Source organism: Suricata suricatta, chromosome 3 (genome assembly GCF_006229205.1).
Source record: "Suricata suricatta isolate VVHF042 chromosome 3, meerkat_22Aug2017_6uvM2_HiC, whole genome shotgun sequence".
Classification (NCBI taxonomy): domain Eukaryota; kingdom Metazoa; phylum Chordata; class Mammalia; order Carnivora; family Herpestidae; genus Suricata; species Suricata suricatta.
In genome coordinates, this window is record NC_043702.1 from 147,611,202 (window position 1) to 147,632,070 (window position 20,869).

At 49.7% G+C, this 20,869-nt stretch overlaps 1 protein-coding gene across 1 annotated transcript in view; it reads left to right on the forward strand.

The window, feature by feature from the left end:
• The first annotated feature begins 7,201 nt into the window (after positions 1–7,201).
• Positions 7,202–20,869, forward strand: part of NAV1 (neuron navigator 1) — a 179,536-nt gene continuing 165,868 nt past the window's right edge. The window contains exons 1-2 of the mRNA XM_029935451.1: positions 7,202–7,952; positions 13,182–13,285. Of these exons, the coding sequence (XP_029791311.1) occupies positions 7,231–7,952; positions 13,182–13,285 (826 nt within the window). The 5' untranslated portion in view covers positions 7,202–7,230. The remainder of the gene's footprint in view (positions 7,953–13,181; positions 13,286–20,869) is intronic.

Below are 20,869 nucleotides of genomic sequence, written 5' to 3' on the forward strand. Positions count from 1 at the left end.
GCGCACAGCGCGCGCCCCTCCCACTCCGCCACCTCTGCGGGAGTCTCAAGGGCAGAAAGGGCGGCGGAGAGTCCTGGCTGGGAATCTGCAGCCTAGCTAGTCCTCCAGACCTGGAAGGGACCGCCGCCTACAGTGCCCGCCTTCCTTCCCGTCATCCCGCCTCTGACCCCGCAGATCTGAGGGAGCTGGCGCTTAAGCTCTCCCCACTTTCTGAGTTAGAGTAAAATATGTATAGGCCAAAATTACTTCCTGGCTGTGGGGTTTGCAAAGCATTGGGGAGCCAGGGACCTCTGTTTGTCCTGATGGAGCCTGAGGCCAGACTGATTCAAGGCTGGAAAAGGCTGGGAGGTTGGGGGTGCAAAGGCTGGGAGGCTTGGATTATGGCTGTAGGATGAGCAGCAGAGCAGGGTAGTTACAGGCACTGACTGATTCCACTGTCTGTGCCTAATCTTGGCTCTCCCATCTACCAGCTGGGTGATTACCAGCAAGTTCCTTAGCCTCTCTGTTCTTCGATGCCCTCGCCTGTGAAGTGGGAATGATAATATAATAGCACCAATTCATAGGGCAATTGCAAGTTAATGTAGGTTAAAAAACTCAGAACAGTGCCTGGCATGCAGTCGGTAAATGCAATTAAAAAGTGTTGGATTTAAAAATAAAGCAAAGCCCCAGGGTGCGAATGAGAGAGCAGACAGTTGGGATGTAGACTGGAAAAGGTAGAGGGGGGACAAAATGGAAGTACATGTTGGGTAGGGCTACAACTGTGTTCAGTGTCAGACTGTGCCACTTTTCCCTGGAAACTGCCAGCCTCTCGACTCACCTGCCATCCATCTGATTGTCTGTGTCTAAATTTGTCTCCTTCCCCTTTGGGAAGAGGGCAGCTATTCTCCCTAACATATTTGTTGCCATTTCTTGGGCACCCACTATGTGCCAGGCACCATGATAAGTACCTTATCTTTATTCTCTCATTTAGTCTTAACAAAACTCTATGTCCACTTATTACAAATGAGGGCTTTGGGCTCAGAAAAGTTGAATTGCTTATCTAAAGCCACATAGCAAGAAGTAGCAAATCTAGGATTTGAACCCAGGTCTTCCTGACTCTGAAGCCTGAACTCTTTCCATTCATTACACAATTTCCAAACTGTCTGGCTTCCTACCCCATCCACTGGTGGGTATTACCACATCCATCATGGGCGGCGTCTTTCCTGTCAATGCTACAGGTTTCTGATCCCAGGCTGGCAGGGTTTCTGATCTCCTTTGCTCTGCTGGAGGTTCCAGAAGAACCAGGCAGCTCAGCCTCCATCCCTGGGCATCTAGGATGGAAGGACACTTGGAAACAAGCCCTTTGTCCTTGTGATCATAATAACCACAATACTATTGAGTCCTTACTATGTGCCATGTTCTATTCTAAGCACTACATTTATTAACTAATTTGCTCTTCAAAGCAATAAAGAGATACATCCTAGTCTCGCCTCATTTTACAGATGAGGAAACACAGAGTTTATGGAATTTGCCCAAGGCAACACCATCCTCAAATGGCAGAACCAAGCTTTGGACCTAGACATGGTGGCTCAAGAATGTATTCTGTCACCACTACACTCTGCAGAGTCTCATTGAAGGGCAGAGTATGTGTTGGAGCACTGACAGATAGACCCATGGGGATGGGAGTTTCAGTCATCAAATCTACTGTTTCCCAGATCTTAAACCAGCCCCCAGCCCTGCTGCTGCCTCTTCCTTGAAGCCTTCCCTGATTCTGCCTCATTGTCAGACCGATACACACACATCCCCATAGCACTTTGTTTTGCCTTTTTTGATACTTGGCTTATGTGCTTGTGATGACTGCGCATGCTTCCTGTTTCCCCCTACCAGATTGTTGGCTCCCTGAGAGCAGAACCTGGGTCTCAGCCATCGTGATTGCCACAGCACCTGGCAATGCACCTGGCATGTGGAAGGTAGTCAACCAAAGGTGTGTGTTGTTGAACAAAGGGATCTTGTTGTGAATTTTTTTGAAAATGCAATGAGCTTTTGTAATGGGGAGTACTAACTCGCTAATGTAATTTGTTGAGGACAAAGATCCCTGGAATGAGTGAACTAAGACACAAGGTCTCAAATGAGACCCTCTCCTTGAATCTATTCACTGAGGTTAAATGAAATGGTTGATGAGGGCACTTAGGAGGAAGAAGAGAGGGCATGTTTAGGAGTAGGGGATCGGTGGGATTCCCCAATGCCACATGCACATGCACACACACATATGCACACACATGCTCACATAAGAAAGAAATGCTCTCCTTGTTTCCACCCCCAGCTTCTCACCTTCTGCTCTTGAGCCTCCCCAGGTATACTGTGAAGGTTTCACAAAAGATGATTAGTACTGACAGCCAAGCTCTTTGGCTTGAATAGGGCCTGTCCAACAGAGGCATAGATTGTCCTGCTTCTCTAGGACATTTGTGTCTGACAGTGAGAACCAGGAGATGGAGGCCATTACAGCTAACCCTGTTCTTCCCAGGAGGCCGAACATTTTCTAGATACTACCTTATTCAGCCTCCTTAAGAGACGAAGTAATGGAGACTAAGTAGGCAGAATTTCCCCCTCATTTGACAAAAGGAGAAACTGAGCCACAGAGCAAGTATGGGAGCTTCCCAAATCATTCGGTCTATTAACATTGCAGCTTGGGTGCCATGGCCTATATATTACTGTTGGGGCCCCAGAAGAGATCACCTGGACAGAGGCCTCACCTTTGAGCTTTGGAGGCACTATTGTCCATGTGTCTCAGCTAAGACCCCACCTCCCGTGAGCACTCTCTCCTGCATTTTCCCCAGGCCTCCCATCTGCTGGAGTCCTGTAACTCCATAGTCTTCCTCCTCAATCCCTGCCTACCCCAAGTATGCCACCTGCTGCCAACCGGGCATATTAAGCATGAGTTCAGGCTGGATTTGGCCCATTATGTCCCTCTCCGTCCCCATTCATTGCCTAGAGCCTCTTACAAGGCAATGCCCTGTGACCACCTTGGCCCTTAGTACCACCAAAGGCAAACAAACAGTATATGAAGGGTATAAGGAGAGCTGGCTAGATCTGAGGAGTGTTGGAGAAAAAGAGGAGAGGAGGAAGCCTCCTCCAGAGGCCTATGACTGATTTCCTTTTCTGGTTTCCACCCTGTGAACTGGATTTACGCCCACTTCCTTCCTGCCCCCACAATCTTTGGAAGGCCCAGACCTGTCACTCACAGCAAGGACAGTGTGGATATGGAGGCTGAGGAGTGCATCACTGTAGTCTAGGGAATCCGTCCTTGGGCCTCAAAGTCCTGCTCATCTGCTTTTGAATCACAGTTTGATGGCTTTCCAGCTATGTTTGTCATTTGGCAGCTCACTTAACCTTCTCAGCCTTGTTTTCCTGACCTGGCAAATAGGGATAATGAAAGCTACTTTAGAAGGTTGTTGTGAGGATTAGAAACCATGTCTCAAGGAAAGAGAGATACGGATACTGTCTAGGGAAGAGGGTATGCTGGGCGTCCTCTTGCGATCTCCGTAAGGACACTGAACACCTGTGAGTTCCCACTCTAAAGGCAAACCAGGAAGGCTCCTTTGTGCCCCCTTTCCTGCCAGACTAAAAGAGCTCACTGTTTTGGGGGATCCTTCCTCCACCACCTGATTGTGAACCTAAGGGTGGTCTGATTCTCCTAGGCTCCCACCTGGGACAGTGGTTGTCAACATCCTTTGTGGTGCTCTTCTTGGTCTAGGTGAGAGCTGTCATGGGTGGGAGGAGGAGAGAGCAGAGCCCCAACTGCAGTGAAGAGGGAGGGGTGTGGCTCCTGTGACCTACCACAGGAATGTTTTTAAATCTTCTTCCCATCAGCTTTTGAAAAAACGATGATCCAGAGAAAGCAGCAACTGCATCTGTTCCATTAGCAAGTGAAGTAGAATCAGCTTTCTCCGCCTTAGGGCTCTCTTGGCTGGAACTCTGGCCAGTCCTTGATGTAGGGTTTGGGGGAGTCTGGGCCAAGGGGAGCTGGGGATGCTTCAAGGACAACGTAGGTGAGTTGGGCTCTTGGGGGATCTACAACGTGGGGAGGGGAGCAGCTCCCAGGAGAGATACAGGTGGAACCAAGATGCAGTTCTGGGGTCAGTCACAGAGGTCGCTCCCAGAGGGAGTGGTCTGGCATGCTTACGTGGCCATGGTCCCCAGACTGCTTGACCGATTGAGCCACCCCAGGCACTCAGCATAAGGGTTAAGGCAGAAGTGGCCTGTGTGGTACTGTGCCAGTGCAGGGATTGAACATGGGAATGCTGAAGTCTCATGGCTATGGCTGTCATGGGTCAGTGGTCTTAGATCCTTCTCATGGGTGGTCAACTGATTAGCTCAGTCAGCCAGTGCATGGCTCAGCTCTATGCTGGAGGCCAAGGTCAGTGGCTCAGGGACCCCACACACCTTTAATCAGGTCCGTTCTTGTCCCTCTGGTCCTGGTTGGCATTGTCACTGAGGCATGTAGCTGATATTAGTGGAATGGCTGGATAGGAGAAAGTGACAAAAATAAATCTACTCTCATCTCTACTGGGGAAGAATTCTTACTACTGTCTTGAGGCCAGGCTAAAGCATGGTGTTCCTTCTTATCTTAAAGACCCCCTATTTCTCCACCTGACTGCAGTTGCTAGATTTTATCCTTTGCTTATGTTGCAGACTGAGCATGGAGATTCTCACAGCTGCTGTTAGTACCTACTTGACACCCTCTGCCCTGCCCGGGAGACTGTGGGCAGGCAAAGGGTGACTTCAAGTGTCCTTTCAGACTATGGCTTGGTGGGTGGGGCATGAGATAGATGGGAAGGAAGTAGGAGTCAGGGAAGCCTTGGACATGGTCCTATAGGCCTAGTGATGGGCATCTAGGGAAGGGGTGGAGGTAAGCTGGTCATGGGCATCTGAACACACATGGCATTGCCCTTTCTGCTGAAGGAGGTAGGGGCAACTTTTGCTCCATCCAATAGTAGCATCAAGTCATTAAAGTAGAAATTAGAATAAAGGAGGAAGGGGTCATAGTATTTCTGTTCCTCGTGGAAATTATTTCATCGTAGAGCAGTCCTTAAGCCCTGACTCTCAGTCATTTCACGATGCAGTTCTAGAAATCCATCAATGTTTAGGGGTCTACACTGACTTCTCACAGTTTAGCCTGTAACTGGTCCTGGGCCACAGAGTCGAAGGTCAGAGAAAGGCCAGCAACAGCCATAAACAATCCCTTGCAGTTGCTGACAGCTTGCTCCACAATATGAAAGGGGGTCTCGGGTGGACCAGCCATTCCCTGGTGGTCTTTTCTCTGCCCACATGTCCTTTGTCTCCATCTTCACCCAGAGCCAGTTTATCCTTGGAGAGTCGACTTGAGCATTTTTCTCCTCATACGTAAACATTTGTCTACATTTTAATCCTTTCCCTAGGACACATTTCTAGATCTGGCATTGTTCCCACAGCAGTATATGAGAGCCTTGTAGCCCTGTACCAATCCTGGATAGTATACGTTTTTTTTTCTTTTCTTTATTTTTTAAAATTTTTTTTAATGTTTTATTTATTTTTGATACAGAGAGAGACAGAGCATAGGGGGGCAGCCAGAGAGAGAAGGAGACACAGAACCAGAAGCAGGCTCCAGGCTCTGAGCTAGCTGTCAGCACAGAGCCCGAGGCGGAGCTCGAACCCACAAACGTGAGATCTGACCTGAGCCGAAGTCGGAGGCTTAACCGACTGAGCCACCCAGGCGCCCAGTATACATTTTCTAAAAGATAGTAAATTTAATGTGCATCTCTTCAATTTTAAGGAGGCCTTTTCTTTTTGTTGGGTTTTGGCCAGTTGTATCTATTATTTTGTGAATTCCTTGTTCAAGTCTTTTGCTCTTAATTCTGTGGGGCATTTGCTTTCTGTTATTGATTTGGTAGAATTCCCTGTACTTAAAAGTATTAACTCCTTGTCCCCCATATATGTTGCAAGTATCCTTATGGTTTATTGATGGCTTGAACCTTTTGAAAGGGCTTTGGTGTTCATACAGAGAGTTTCATTCTTAAGCACTCAATTCTATTGGTGTTTTGCCTTATAATTTCTGCCTCTGACATGGAGCTTCTAAAGGCCTTTCCCACAACAAAATTATGGAAACATTTATGTGTCTGCTCTTCAAATTCTTTTATGTTTTCATTTTCTACATTTCCTACACTTAACTCTTTCACCTATCTGAAATTGATTGATTGCGTCTTTGTAAATGGCTTCAAATTCCCTTGGAAAGGAAAGTGATTAATAGAGCAATTAATTCATTAATTAACATGGCAGGGAGGAGAAGCTGGTAGAGGAGGAGAGGTTGAGGACGTGGGAGAGAGATGTGATAATTAATGGATCAGGGTCTGGGAGGGAAGGGATTGAGGGCTGGGCCAGGAGTGTACCTAGAGGGATCTGCCTGTATCTAATGGTGGGACACTTAGTCTGTGAGACCAGAGGCTGCGTCTGGCAGAGGTCACTTTTGCTAGGTTGGGACGTGTATAGGGCATGGGCTATGAATCCAGTGCCCAAATCTCCAGTGACTGAGGGGGTGGGGACAGTAGATAGGGACCAGGAGTGATGGCATCAGTGAAGACCAGTGAATGATATGAGGCAGGTGGCAGAAGCCTGAGGTCGGAGAAGGTTTACAAATTTATGATTTGTGGGGATTCGAATTGGCTGCTCTGCCTTTGGGCCCAGTGGGACCTGGAAGATTACACTCTACTGCATTGGTATCCTGGGCACTTTTGTCAAATAAAGTGGCAAGTGGAAGGAACATGCAGAGAAAAGGCTGACGGCACAAGGGTGTTGGCTTACTGTGGTCAGGACATTCTAGACTCAGGCTACAAGGAAGGGTCTGAGAGGGTGGGGCTGTGTGAAGGAGAGTCTATCTACTATCAGTGGATGGCAACAGAGGCAGGGAAAGTAAAATTAACTCTGTACAGAGCACCATAGTTCAAAAGCACTTTCACATACGTGTGTGCGTAGGAGCCTCACAGCAGCATTTCAGAGAGGAGAGGTAAGGTTTGTCCAGACCAGGCAGGCAGGCACTGACCGAGTCAGGATGTGAAGCTGGGGGTCCCAGTGTCCAGCCTGGATGCTGATAGCCCTTCCCCTGACCCTATCATCATCTTTATACCCTGAGGGACAGAAGCTGGGGATGGTGCCTAAGGATCTTCTTTTCTCTCTTCTCTCTGCAGGACAGTAGCCCTCATTGCCACCTTGCCAACCATGAATGGGACGGCCAATGTGAACTCGGCCAGCCGGCCCCACTATGCCTCCTCCATCCCGGTGCCTCGAGCTGCTTCCCAGACCAGGATTCACATACCGGGCACCTCTCCCCAGCTGCGGCCACGCCAGGCCAGCCTGGCCCTGAGCCCCCAGCGTTCAGCCTCCCCAAGACTGGGGAGAGCAGGAGGCCCTTCCAGAAACTCTTCTCCTAAGGCCTCTCGGGGGAGAGGCTCCCCCAAGGCTTCTGGGGCAGGGAGAGAGTCAGCTGAGGGTGGGGAAGGCCTCTCTAGCTCCCCATGGAGCAGTCCCAGGGCAACCCCAAAAGCTGCCCTCTCCAACCGGGCCGGGTCCAGAAGAATTGGGGAAACACAAGGCACCCAGGGAAAGAAGAAAGTGGCTCAGGAAGGGATTCCGGTCCGCCAGCCCCGGGGCAGGAGCCCATCCCGAACAAGCTCTCGTGGAGAAACTCAAATACCAGGGGCTCCTGAAGGTCGAAAACCTTTGAACTACCCAGGAAAGGATCAAAGAGATACAAACTACAAAAGTTCAGGGGTTTCAAAGTCTTCGGAGCCTGATGCCGGGGCAGTGTCAGGGGCCTCTTCCCCGGTGTACAGCCCTGTGCAGAGCAAACGCCCCTCCCCCACCTCAGGGGCCATCAGCTTCGCCTCAGTCCATCAGCAGAGTCAGCCAGTCACAGCCACAGTAGCCCCCTTCCAGTACAGGTGAGCTGGGGTGGGGGGCAGGTGGGGAAGAAGGGACGGAGGCATGGAGCTGGGCCCCAGTGGCAAGTCTGAAGGGGAGGGGGTCTGGGTGATGAGTAGCTGGTGGAGACCGGGGGGCCAGAGTATAGAAAAAATGAGACAAGGAGTTGGAAGAGCCGAGATAGGATTGAGGACATAAAAGGTGGACCAGGATCTAAGATCTGTTTTTTTTTTTTAGAAGACTCAACTCTGGGGACTCCATAACAAACAGGGTCATAAGGAGAAAATCCCCAAAATGTCCTTTTCGCCTGGGCTCTGAGACAGTAGATTAGGGTGTCATGGAAGCTTAAGGCAGCTAGAGGTTCAGGTAGGTAGGTCAGTCTCACCTAGCTCATCTGGGACATTTGCTGACCTTCGAGGTAGACTAACTGCATTGTCATGGGCATGGTGCCTTCAGTTCACGGTGCATGAAGTCCTAACTGCTTTTCCTGGTGCTCCCTTAGTACTCTGTATCTGTCTGTCTGTCATTCACCCTCACTCTCTCTCCACTTACCACATTTCTTTATGCATAACTATTTACCCTGTGGCTGGCCTACCAAGGACAGTCAGTATTGCTTCCTAAATGGTCAGACAGGGGTGACTACCTTCATAACAACATTGTCAACAAACTAGTCTCTAGTTTTCTTCAGACATAATGAGTTGAGTGCATAGGAGAACATGTCCATCAAGTACATACACTTTTTTTTCTTTTTTCCTTTTTTAAAAAAAAATGTTTATTTTGAGAGAGAGAGAGAGAGAGAGAGAGAGCAGAGGAAGGGCAGAGAGAGAGAATCCAAAGCAGGCTCCATGCCGTCAGCACAGAGCCTGATGCGGGGCTCAAACCTACAAATCATGAGATCATGACCCGAGTTGAAATTAAGAGTCGATGGCCTAACCAACAGAGCTACCCAGGTGCCCTTAGTACATATGCTTTTTTAATAAAAATACAAGTTGACTAAAATGGCCACTTAAGAAAACCAAATTTTAATTACTAAGTGTCACATGATTTAAAGAGGCTCAAATGCAAATTCAGTACCTCCCTGGCTCACCTGACTTCCTGGGTTTTGTCTCTGTGCTAGTGTGAGGAGAAACCCACTCCCATTTGAGGTTTAGAAAAGTTTGTACACCATTCCTGGGACACAGGGAGTCTCTGTGGTGACAGAGTGTCTGGAGGGGTGCGTGGGGAACCATGAGGAGCTTTGAGTTTTATTAGGAACCATCAGTGTGACTTGGTCTCTGCAAAGTTCCGGGCACTGTTACACCTCAGCACCAGATGTCCGGTGTCCAGGACAAAGAAGCCAATATTCCCACTCTGTTCACCACCTGGTCAGGCCTCCTTTAGAGTATCACTCAGTTTGGGACATCACATTTTAAAAGGACATGGATGCACAAAAAAACACATTTCAAGAAAGACACACAGATTGGTGCGGGATCCAAAAAAGGTGTGAGGAGAGTGGTAAGAGGAACCGAGGCAGTTTACTTTGGAAAAGGAAGGCTTAGCGAGAGGCTCTCAGAGCTGTTCGCAAATATTTGAAGAGCTGTCATGTCGTAAGATGACTTAGATTTACTTGGTGCAGTTCCAAAGCACTCAGTCAGCGTCATGGTGGTTGGAAGTCAGTTTGAGACAGATTGGAAGGGGAGTAGGAGGAACATTCCAGCAACTGGAGAGGTTTACAAATTACTGAGAAGGCAGTGAGCTTCCCATCATGGCAGGCATTCTAGCTGACTTCGGGATCAAAGGACGTTCTTACCTGGGTGATCCCTGCCTCTCAGAGCATCTCTTCTGCCTGAGGGACTGTCCCATGGTGTGCTCGTGTTGCTTTTCCTAAGGAGCCCCTCATGTCTGTCCCTTGTGACCTCCATGAAGATTCTCCCACTGATGAGAGAACTCAAGGAAGCCAAAATGCAGGGCAGACCTTCCTTCAAATGGCCTTTTTCCAATTAGTACAGTGTTTCCCTGGTGACTCTTTAACTTTCTTCCCCTACCTGATTTCCTTCATTTTGAATTCAATCTTTGGGAAAAGTGTCTAGGCATTAAATTGTTTAAGGTTTTACATGATCTACCCTACACGTCCCCTGGCAGATTTAGACTCTGACGTTTTTCAAAGAGGTCAGAGCTTCTTCCTTGGAACATTTCAATGCAACCCTTTCCTGCATGTTATGCTCGCGTTGGCAGCACATATACAAACATTTATTGCATGTTTGCATTTGAAAGAGATGTGTACAGTGTGTTGTACCAACGCTGGGGAGGGGATGGTTCTTTACTATGCTCCCTCCTACACCCTGCCTATTTCAGGCCCTGGATTAGCGGTGCAGGGAGGGTCATGGTTTGGGCAAAGAAGGATTAGAACAAAGGCACCCAAATGTGATGCAGGCAGACTGGTGGGAGCCCCGTATGCCCTGTGGGACCCGGAGCTGCAGCCCGGACTGGGCTGCCTCTGCAAGTTTTATAGCCAAGGAGGCACTCTCTGCTCCCTAGAAGTCACACCATCATCTCCTGTTTTCACAGCAATCTCCTGCCCATACCCCCAGCACCTTGGCCTTCTGCAAAGCTCTAGCTGATCACAGAAGCAGACGTTATCCTGCTCCCCTCCCTATCTCCAGCCTGTCCTGCCTGCCCTGCTTCTCCAGGGAACAAATCCATCAACCATCTTGTTCCTTGCCCATTACTATCTCTTTTTAAAGGTCTGAGTGGGGTCCTTCCCAATGAGGTGTATCTCCTGCCGCTTCTCTGACCTGCTGCCGCCTCCCTCTGGCTGCCGTTGCTCGCTGGGCCCAGGAAAGGCATAAATGCTTCTCAGTCTGCTCTCCAGATCCTCTGGGCTCATACTTGTGGTTCCCTCAGGTCTTCAACCTCCTTCTCCTCTGCTTTCCTGGAAAAGAACCCCCTAGAGTTTCACCACCTGGTTGCTGCCTTTTTCCAACTGCCAAGTGTTTTCTTTTTCTGACTGTTCTCTCCTTCCCTCCTCAGGCTGGCCTTTGGTCAGACCTCAGTTTGGAGGGTACAGTCAATGGTGTCAGGATAGGGTTATTGGTTTTCTTCTCTCTGGTTCAATTTCTAACCAACTTCTAGCACAGATGAAACTGCCCATTCAAGCTGGAAAGTGAGGAGAGACATGAGGTTCCTGGCCGAGTTTGGGGAGGTGGAGGCAGGCAGAGATGAAAGTGTAAAATCAGCTGAGGTTAGAGCGACAGAGGTTGCCTTCCTCAGTGTTCAGGGCCAGCGTACACTCACTCACTCTTGCAGCTTAATTATGGCACTAACAAGCACGAGAGCAAACTATTTGTATTTTTTTAATTGTTTATTTATTTGAGAGAGAGGGTGTGAGTGGGGGAGAGCAGAGAGAAAGGGGGACCACAGAATCTGAAGCAGGTTCCAGGCTCCGAACTGTCAGCACACAGCCCAACGCCGAACTCAAACTTGTGAACCGTGAGATCATAAGCCAAAGTCAGACGTTCAACCTACTGAGCCACCCAGGCTCCCCAAACTAGTGTGTTTCTTTAAAAATTTTTTTTAATGTTTATTTATTTTTGAGACAGAGAAAGACACAGAGTGTGAGCAGGGAATGGTCAGAGAGAGAGGGAGACACAGAATCAGAAGCAGGCACCAGGCTCTAAGCTGTCAGCACAGAGCCTTATGTGGGGCTCGAACCCACAAACTGTGAGACCATGACCTGAGCTGAAGTCAGCTGCTTAACCAACTGAGCCCCAAATTGTATGTATTTCTAATGCTAGTTATTGCCTACCTACTCTGGGTCAGGCAGTGCTTAGCTCTATATATATGATGCTATTCAGTGAAATATGCATACATTATTTGGAATTCCCTTTCCCCACTAGAATAGCCTATTACTTTCTCACCAGTGTGTTGCATTCCTTCAAAAATTCAGATCTATACTCGTTTCTTCCAGGAAACCAGCCCACTCCAGTTTTTCTTTGTCCCCATAATACTCAAACATCAGGCTGACATTGAATTGACAGTAGTACATGGTGAATGAACCCATCATACTGAGCAGTCCCCAGGCAAGATGAGGTCTCCTGCTTTCTCAGAGTACACGCCCGCCCACCTCTATTGCAAGCACCCAGCTCAGGGGCCTGCAAACACCTAAGAACTCAACACTGCCTGCATGGCTTAGAAAGAGCCATCCAGGAGCGGCAAACACCTTACCCAACCCTGGACTGTCAGATCGACCTGGGCCTTGGGGGGTCATCTCTTCTGTCCCATGATGGAAGCAGGACCTAGAGAGGAGAAAAGATTTGCTCTGCATTACACAGTGAGGTAACAACAGAGCTGAGCCCAGAGTCCAAGCCATCTGGGTTGAAAAAAAGAAAAACTGGAGAAAGGAAGACAAAATCTCAGTCGCACTGGAGACTCACAGGGTCCTCTGGCCCAGCCCCTGTCCCCAGGACCGGCCGTCAACTTCCCCTCCCGCCTGTACTGCTCTCCCCTCCCCCTCCTGCCAAGCTGCCAAAGGGCCATTTAGCTGGAGACAGCGGGCGGACGGGTGGGTGGGGCAGCTCTGAGAGCCCAGGGTAATTGCCTATAATAAAAGCTCCCACAGCCTTTGTTCCTGGGAGCGATTGTACGGTTGGGGTTGTGCTCAGAAGTCTGCGTGCATTTGGGAGCTGGTGCCCGGAGACCTCGCCCTTCCTTCCTGCTGCCACACGGACCCAGCATGGACTTCTCTTCCTAGGAGTCGTTGTGACCTCGGCTGAGCCTACCCCTCCTTCTTCCCTGAGCTCCTCACTGCCTGGACTGCGAACAAGTCCAAGGAGGCCTGTGTGCCCCCTACGCTCTCAAAAGGAGTCAGTGGCCTCACCTTCAGAGGGAGCTCTTCCTCCATGTGTGAACGTGGCTAATACAGGCACGGCCTGAGGGCAGGGATCGCATCAGGATGAAGGCCCCAAGGCCCCTGCCCTGTGGGTGATTTGTGTCCCTTGGAATGGGTGGGACACCAAAGGGTGACTGGCATCAGGCACCCCCATGTTCTCTGGGGTTCCCCCCAGACCCCCTACCACTGGCCTAAGTTTGCCTAAGGCCTGCTGCGTGCTGGAGTACACACGGGTGCGTGCCTGTAGGGGCGGGTCCACCCCAGAGGGTGCAGAGCACAGCAGAGAAGAACGAGCTCCAAGGGTATTTTCTTAGCTCCTTGGAGAAGCTTCGAGGCCAGGACAACCCCTGCTATGAGTGACCATCCGTTCTCTGTCCCACAGGCTTCAGACAGACCAGGAACCTGGCCCCCTCCCCCAGGCTAGCTGGGCCCTTGATGGCTACTCTGGCCTCGCTGGTGGGACAGAGGAGAGCTTCTCCTGCACAGGTAAGAGTTCTGGGGGAAAGACTTCCTCTTGGGGATGGGGAGGCCACTGGACTAGAAGTCTCCCCACTGCCCATGTGAAAAAAGTGACTTTGCTACACAGGTCCCTCTCAACAATGAGACATCAACCTGTGAATCCACTTTGAGATTTTGCCATGCTTGACTCAACCCAGGGTTGGTCCATCAAATCAAGGAGCACCTCAGAGTCAGGCTAGGAAAGCGGCCAGTGGGTTCCCCGTTTATCCAGGGGTCAGTCTCGGGAGCCACCGAGGGCATGACAAAAAAGTGACAAGCTGGGAGATTGAGAATCAAGTGCGAGGTTCCAGGCAAAGCCCAGAAGAACTGTGAAGGTGTGCTGGGAACCAGCGATGTTGCCCAGAGCCATTTGGCTAGCTGCCTGACGACTGCTTCCCCTCCCAGGACCACTTTTCACAGGCCACCCCCACACATGCCACATTTCCTGTGGCACCCTATGGTCACATTTCACCTGAGGCATGTAGTACTGGTGACGGAACCCTAGGAGTCAGAATGTGAGACTTACGAAGAAGACCCCTGAAACTCAAATACAGGGATATTCTGTAGGAGCTGACACACTGCTTGGTCCCAGGTGCATCCCCAGTCCAGCCTCTCACCCACAGCACGTGCTCAGCAGGTGTCTCTGAATGAATGGCAGGTGAATGAATGGACGGGTGAATGCCTGTGTGCCACAGGTCAGGCACTACACTGGTCAGAATCTAAACTCTTCACAATGTTCGAGTGTGTGTGTTGATTTTCTTGCAACATTTAAGAACTCCCTAGAGGGTGACTATGATGCACACGAGAGATATGTGAGATTCCACCCTGCCAGGCACCAGCACTGCCCATCTTTGGTTGCCCCAGGAAGAGAATGTACTTGCTTTTGGGAAACCTGAGATTGTCCGAAAGGTTTCTCTTAGCTTCATCTCGGTGTTTTGCTCTGGTGGGCAAAGCTGGGGCGGGCATAGAACACCATCCACCCTGATGTCATTGGACATGCCATTTCTGCCTTCTTTGTCCTCTGTAGGCAGGTGGTTGGGTGTTCCTCTTGGTGGGGGGCTGGGCCTTTCTGAGGCTTCTGCCGGCAGTGGTCTTAGGACCATTGTGACCCTGAAAACATCAGCAACACACACTCCACGGCAAGACTTGTAGGGGTTTACTGGGGTAGAGACTGGGCATCTAGAAAGTAAGCCATTGCCTCCTGCAACAAGTACACACGCAAGGAGCCAGGGCATGGCAGGGGACAAAGGAAACCAAGTTTCACTGGCACTGAAAAACCGTCAGAATTAGAATGTGGTAACCAGGAAACTATGTGGAGCTCTATTTTTACATTTGCAGTTTTGTTAGTGTAATGGCTTCCTTATGCATATGCCACATTGTTGGAGACTAATGATCTTCACCTAACCAGGCACTCGTTCCTAATTATTATCTGATGAGTTGGTGAGAGGACTTTTGCTTTTAGCGTCTGCTACAGACTGGCTTCAGGAGTTCCCCAGGCTTGTCAGCCGGAAGGCCATCCTTCCCAGCTAGCTCTGAACATGCCGACAGATCCCAGGTTGGGTTCCTCTGTGGGGTGGGGTGCCAGTGAGTCTCTGGAGGTGACAAGGAAAGTGAGAAACCCTTGCCTCCTCCAAGGCTCCTGGAGAAGAGGAACAAGGTTCACTGCACTGCCTCTGCTCTGGCATTAGCTGGCCATGATGACCCATCTCAGCCAAGGATACACCAAGCTCTTGGAAGGGTTGGATGGAGGGAAAGATTTGGGATCTGTCTGTGTTTTGTAGGGGATCCTGTACTCAACTCTGAAGAAAACAGATTGAGAAGAGAGACAATGGAAGGCTTCCATTTTATGCCCTGCTCCCCTATCTTTGAACTTCACTTAGAGCATGTGGTGACTCATTCATTCATTTCTTCTTTCATTCAATCAACAAACCATAAGTTAGTGTTTGTCTTGTGCCCAACACCATGCTCTACCCAAAGGTAAAAGATAAATAAGGGGCACCTGGCTGGTTGAGTCGGTAGACTATGTGACTCTTGGTCTTGGGGTCGTGAGTTCAAGCCCACATTGGGCATGGAGCCTATTTTTTTTAAATAAATAAAAAACTTTAAATGGCATGTATATATAAAGATTACTAAGACTTTGACCTGTTTTCAAGAAGTTCATAGTCTAGGGATTCATTCCAGTGAGCCTGACCCGTAGAATCTGTTGGCATCCCCAGCGACCCAGTCACCTGCCCTTGTAGGAGTAGGAGCACAGCCTAGTCAGTCCTTTCCCAAAGAGGCCTTGCAGCATGAGGAGGACACTGGGTTTATGTCCTCCAATTTGTAGAAGAATCTTGGGTGCCTTGGAGAATAGAGTACCATATCCTATATGAATGTCATTCACAGAACCCAGAAGTTATTTCACTATTACCGATCATGTGATTCCCATATCAATTTGTAGACGACAAGGGGCAGGTCTGCTTTCTTTTGTAGCCCAGATATCCTGCCTTCCTGTTCATGAACCCATCCTGTTCCCTATGATGTATTACAGTGCCTGTAGATCAGTGTTGGTGAAATGGTGAATTGAGCGAGTGAGGAAGGAATCCAAAGTCAGTGGTTGTGGAATCGTTTTCCCTCTGTGGGCCTGTTTCTTGCTGGCTGAGGAGGAGCAAGCAGCCTTTCTCTGTCCTCTTCCCAATATGGCCCTTTCTGGCATCCAGGCATCTGGGGGAGGAGGGGGGAACAGAAGCCTTGAGGGGAGCAGGAAAAAGGTAAGACTTTTCTCAGCCTTGTACTGCTTTCTGACTTACTCTGCCTGGGAATAAAATCCAAATGAGGTGGAATAAGCTCTGGAGAACAGGAAGAGATTTCCCATGATACTCGGCACCAAACAGCGGTGGCGGGGTTGGCCTTCCCGTGTCCCAGCCCTTGGGCGTGGGTGTGTGCCCCCTAACCCACTCTGGGTTCGCCTGGCTGTGCTGGTCAAGGCCCCGTGCCGTCCCATCTGCTAATACTCAGCGTGAAAGTACTGCATGGGCCACCATCAGATCTTAATTTGGAAAGCCAAGAGAAGCCAGTGCTGACATTTCTGAGTGCCTACACATGTGAGGCCGTGTGCAGGAGGACTAGGAAAGGTTGCCCCAAGGTTGACACAGATGCCTTAATGATTTCCACTCTGTGGCATGTTGGGATGAGCGCTAAGTAGCCACGTAATGAAGGGATCCTCTCTCATCATGGCATGTGTCACTGGGGAACAAGCCAGAGCCTCCTCCCTGCCTTGCTTCTCACACAAGGGTCGATATATATAGAATAGGAGGGGCAGTGTAGAGTTTGGCCTCATGCTGGGGTTGTTTTGCTTTTCTCCTTCTTTCCTCTCCCTTGTTGAGCTGACTTCATCTTTAAGCCACAATTAGGTTTTTCATGTTTTCATGTGCATATAGGAATGGGGAGAGAGTCCCCTTCTGAGAAAACTTTGCAAACCTGGTGTGCCCTCCACCAGGGCAAGGGAGAGGTCTGGTCACTGTCCTCTGGGAGGAGAATTTGTTCTGGGTGCAGGCCCACTGGGCTCTCCTGGGAGCTTCAGGCCAAATCCAAGTACCCCAGGGCTACAAATGACTGGGAAGCAAAGAACCCAGGAAGTCAGAGCTCCAATGAACTTTATATATCACCCAGATATGGCCTTATTTTCAGTGGGGAGAGATAAGGCTCAGAAGGGAACAGATTTGTTCAAGACTGCCAGGTTAGTTAACAGGTGAACTGGAGCCAGGACCCCTGCCTTCCATTGTCCCAAACACTAAAATGACCAAATGGTAACAATGCCTACCGTTTATTGAACGCCCGCTGTGTGCAGACAATGAGTAAAGTCCTTCCTAAGCACCTTACTCAGCCCTTTGTAGGTGGTACTATTGTTCTGTTATAGATGAGGCAACTGCAGCCCAGAGAGGTTACATGAAATAGCTTGTTTGAGAACACAGAGCCAGGGGACTGGGCCAGGATTTGAATCCAGCCTTGTCAAAAAGCCATGCTCTCCCAGTGTTACTCCCCTACCTTGCTGCTGCCCGCCGGTTGCACACTTTTCAAGCTCAACCCGTTCTCCCTTAACCTCTGCCAAATGGCAGGGAAGGAAACAGGGTCGGTGAGCCACAGTCCTACTGATATCCTCTCTGTGTGAGCAAGCCCCAGGATGTCACTGGCTTCTCTGTCATCCCAAACCTGTGTCATTTCATGCTGAATTCACACTGCCATGTTCCCTGCCCTCTGGGGACTTTCGGGCTAAGCTAAGCCTGATGTCCCAGCCATCCGTGGAGAGAGGACGTGCAGACAATTGACTAGAAAACAGACCAAGTTCAGGGGCAGATGGTATTAGCTATGTTGTCAGGATTCAGGCGGCTCCATGCTGCTGTAGGCCAGAGGAGGCTCGGGAGTTCGGGGGTCTCTGGAGGCCCTGCTTGGATAAACAGGGTAGCCATCTGGGACCAAGTAGATTTCTAGGAGCTGGGAAGGGAGATAATAATAATCCTGTGTAGCAGTGGCTAACACTTGCTATGGCTTTCTCTGAATCAGGCACTGCCAATAAGCACGTTCAATCCTTCTTTTCCTTTAAGTTTATTTATTTTGAGAAAGAGAGAGCGGGTGTGGGGAGAGAGAGAGGGAGACAGAGAATTCCAAGCAGGCTCTGCATTGTCAGTGCAGAGCCTGATGCGGGGCTCAAACTCACAAACCATGAGATCATGACCTGAGCTGAAATCAAGAGTTGGGCGCTTGACTAACTAAGCCACCCAGATGCCCCAGCACCTTCAATCTGTCTAAAAACTATGAGAGTTGGCACGACTTCCTAGCTTTGTATCGCTGCTTTACCACTCGCTGGCTGTGCAGCTTTGGGTAAGTTATTTAATTTCTCTGTGCCTCCATGATGATGATAGAACCTTCTTAGGGTTTCATGAGGACTAAATACACCAGTGTAAGCATGTGCTTAGAAGAGCGCCCAGTACACAGTAACTGCTTTTTAATGAGCATTCATTATTGTTCGTTATTGAGGGGAGTGCTGTTATTAACCTGCCCACTTTACTGATGAGGAAAGGCTATGTGATGTGCCCAAGGGTGGTCTGACTGGGATTGGAACCCAGGGAGCTAGATTTTAGAGGGCATGCTCTTAGCCATGACCTTGCTGGAGGGGAACATGTCCCAAGTCCTGAGGTGCCCCAGGGAGGCTGGGAGAGGCAATGGGATGACCAGCAGGCCAGAGCCTGGCTGTGGGAGGGGCCTGTGAAGGAAGAAGCCAGAGAAGCAAGGGCATCTGAGGTGCCCTGCTGGAGGGGTTTGAAATAGAAACTAGAGGGATATGGATTCTATTTCTTAGGAGGAGGAAGGAGGAGGGAGGAGGCTGAATGACTTCTCCTTAAGACAGCATTTTGCTGAGAATGGGATGAATCTCCAAGCAATTTTAATGGAGTGTCAAAAATAGTGGAGGTTGGGCAGCCTGGACCCCACCCCCACCCCTGCTACCTCCTGAGACTGCTCCCACTCTAGAAGGTGTATGAATGGTTCTACATGACCTGAACACTCAAAATACAATCCATGGGGTTGACAAGGCCTGGTTTCCCTGTACCCTGCTCCACTCAAGAAGACTGAGGCCTTTGTACTACCCAGCTCCAGAGGAAATTCATATCCATTAACCAAATTTTTATTAAGCACTTACAATGCACTAGGCACTGCTCTAGACACTGGGGGTCCATCCATGGACAAAACAGGCAAAGACCTCTGCCCTGTGGAGCTTATGTGGCAGTCTGGAACGGTGCAGTGTACAGCCTGTGCAGCTGTATATGATCTGCATGATGGCCCTGGAGAAGCCCCAATTCTGGAATATGTCTCCCATGCATCCCAAAGACATCCCAAAGTTGCCAGGCCAGAACCCTGGCTTCATGACACCTCCTGAGAATAAAAATAGCAGTAGTCTGTGGGCCACCCTTCTTCACCTCACATTTTCAATGCTGGAAAAGATGAAGAGGAAGGGGGTAAACGTTCCCCCGTGGTTCTCCTAGAGAATTGCCCCTATACCTCCATACCTGTCTGACTTAGATTCAGCTTCTTCCTGGCAGGTTTCTGGAGATTCAACTCTGCCAACTGAGATGAGCTGCTTTAGTTCTTCCTGGGACTTCCTGGCCATTTGTTAGCTCTCCATGTGCTTGTGGGCCACAGGGAGGTCCTGAGGATAAGGATACTTACTGGGAGGTGGTCAGCCCGTGACTAAGAATCTCTCCAGATCCGACAACCCCATAAAGACTTGAGAGTGTTATCCAAGAAGCCATGGGGCTGCTAGAAAGTTCAGCCCTAGAAGGAGGAAGGAACTTGAACTATTTGCTACACTTTGACGACAGCCCTTCCTTGAACCAATGGATAGAAACTTTCATGACCAATCCAAAGAGACCCCACGTCAGTGTTGCCCTAAAGACTTGACTTCGCCTGTCTTTGTCCCACCCCTTTGGGCAAAGGCTGGCCAATCCTCTTCATAACTTCCCACAAACAGGGTCTCCCTGGGAAGTCCCAGGACTTTAGTCCCTCCCTCTAGCCCCACTGAATGGAGAGAAACCGGAACACAGCCTCCCGCCCTCTCCCCCCTCTCCCCACCTCTACTACTCCCCATCCCCTTGATAAGAGGATTAGGGTCCCCTACTGAGAGACTTCCCCCCCCACAATAAGGCTGCCCAGCAGGCTTACACGGAAGGAGCTCTGGGGAGAGGCAGTTGAAGACAGTGAGGCGACACAGACACAATAACGGGAAGATTAAGCACTGAGAATTACCCCCAGTCATAATATCCCTCTGTCCTGAGTCCTTTAAGAGGCGGAAGGAATCAAAAACCCGCCTTCCTGTGTGTGGCTCCCGGGTTGTGGGAGTTCTGTGCTTCAGAGAGGGCGGAGGATAATTAAAGGGTCAGGGCCGAGGGAAGGTCAGCGAGGGTGGGGTCATCCAAGTCCTTTAGGGGGAGGGGGACAGGACAGAGGAAGGGATAGTCTCTGTCTTCCCTTCTCTCAAGAAAATTTATTCCACGTCCACAGAGGGCTAGAGAAGGAAGTAAATGTGGTGAGAATGATAGAGGTCACATAGATAAGAACTTCCGAGCTGGAGGAGGGCTCAGCCCCGTTAGAAACAGAGGGAGGGCACCCCTTGTGTTCACGTAAAGACTGGCACAGGGGTAGGAGCTTGACCCAAGGAGCTCAGGACATCCTTCCTGCCTGAGAATCTGGGTTTGCATGGAGGCAGCAAGAAGTTCAGTGGGGGTAAGCTCCTTGTGATGACATCAGGCTGTGTGAAAGGCAAAGTTCTCATCATGCTTTGAAACTCCCACCCATCCCACCAATGATTATTTTTAACATTTGCAGAGCAGTTTTTATATGCTAAGTAATTGCCAGTGATTATTCTATTAAAATTCAATGAAATACGAATCCATGCCATTCCTTGGTTAAATTTAATGTCTCGTTTAAAAATCTAACAAAAACTCTGATAAAGCACAGAGGTGTCAACTGAGACACCTCAGCCATGACATGGGAGCGTCTTTCTCTCCAGGGTAGTGAGAACTTTCCCCAGCGGGGTCC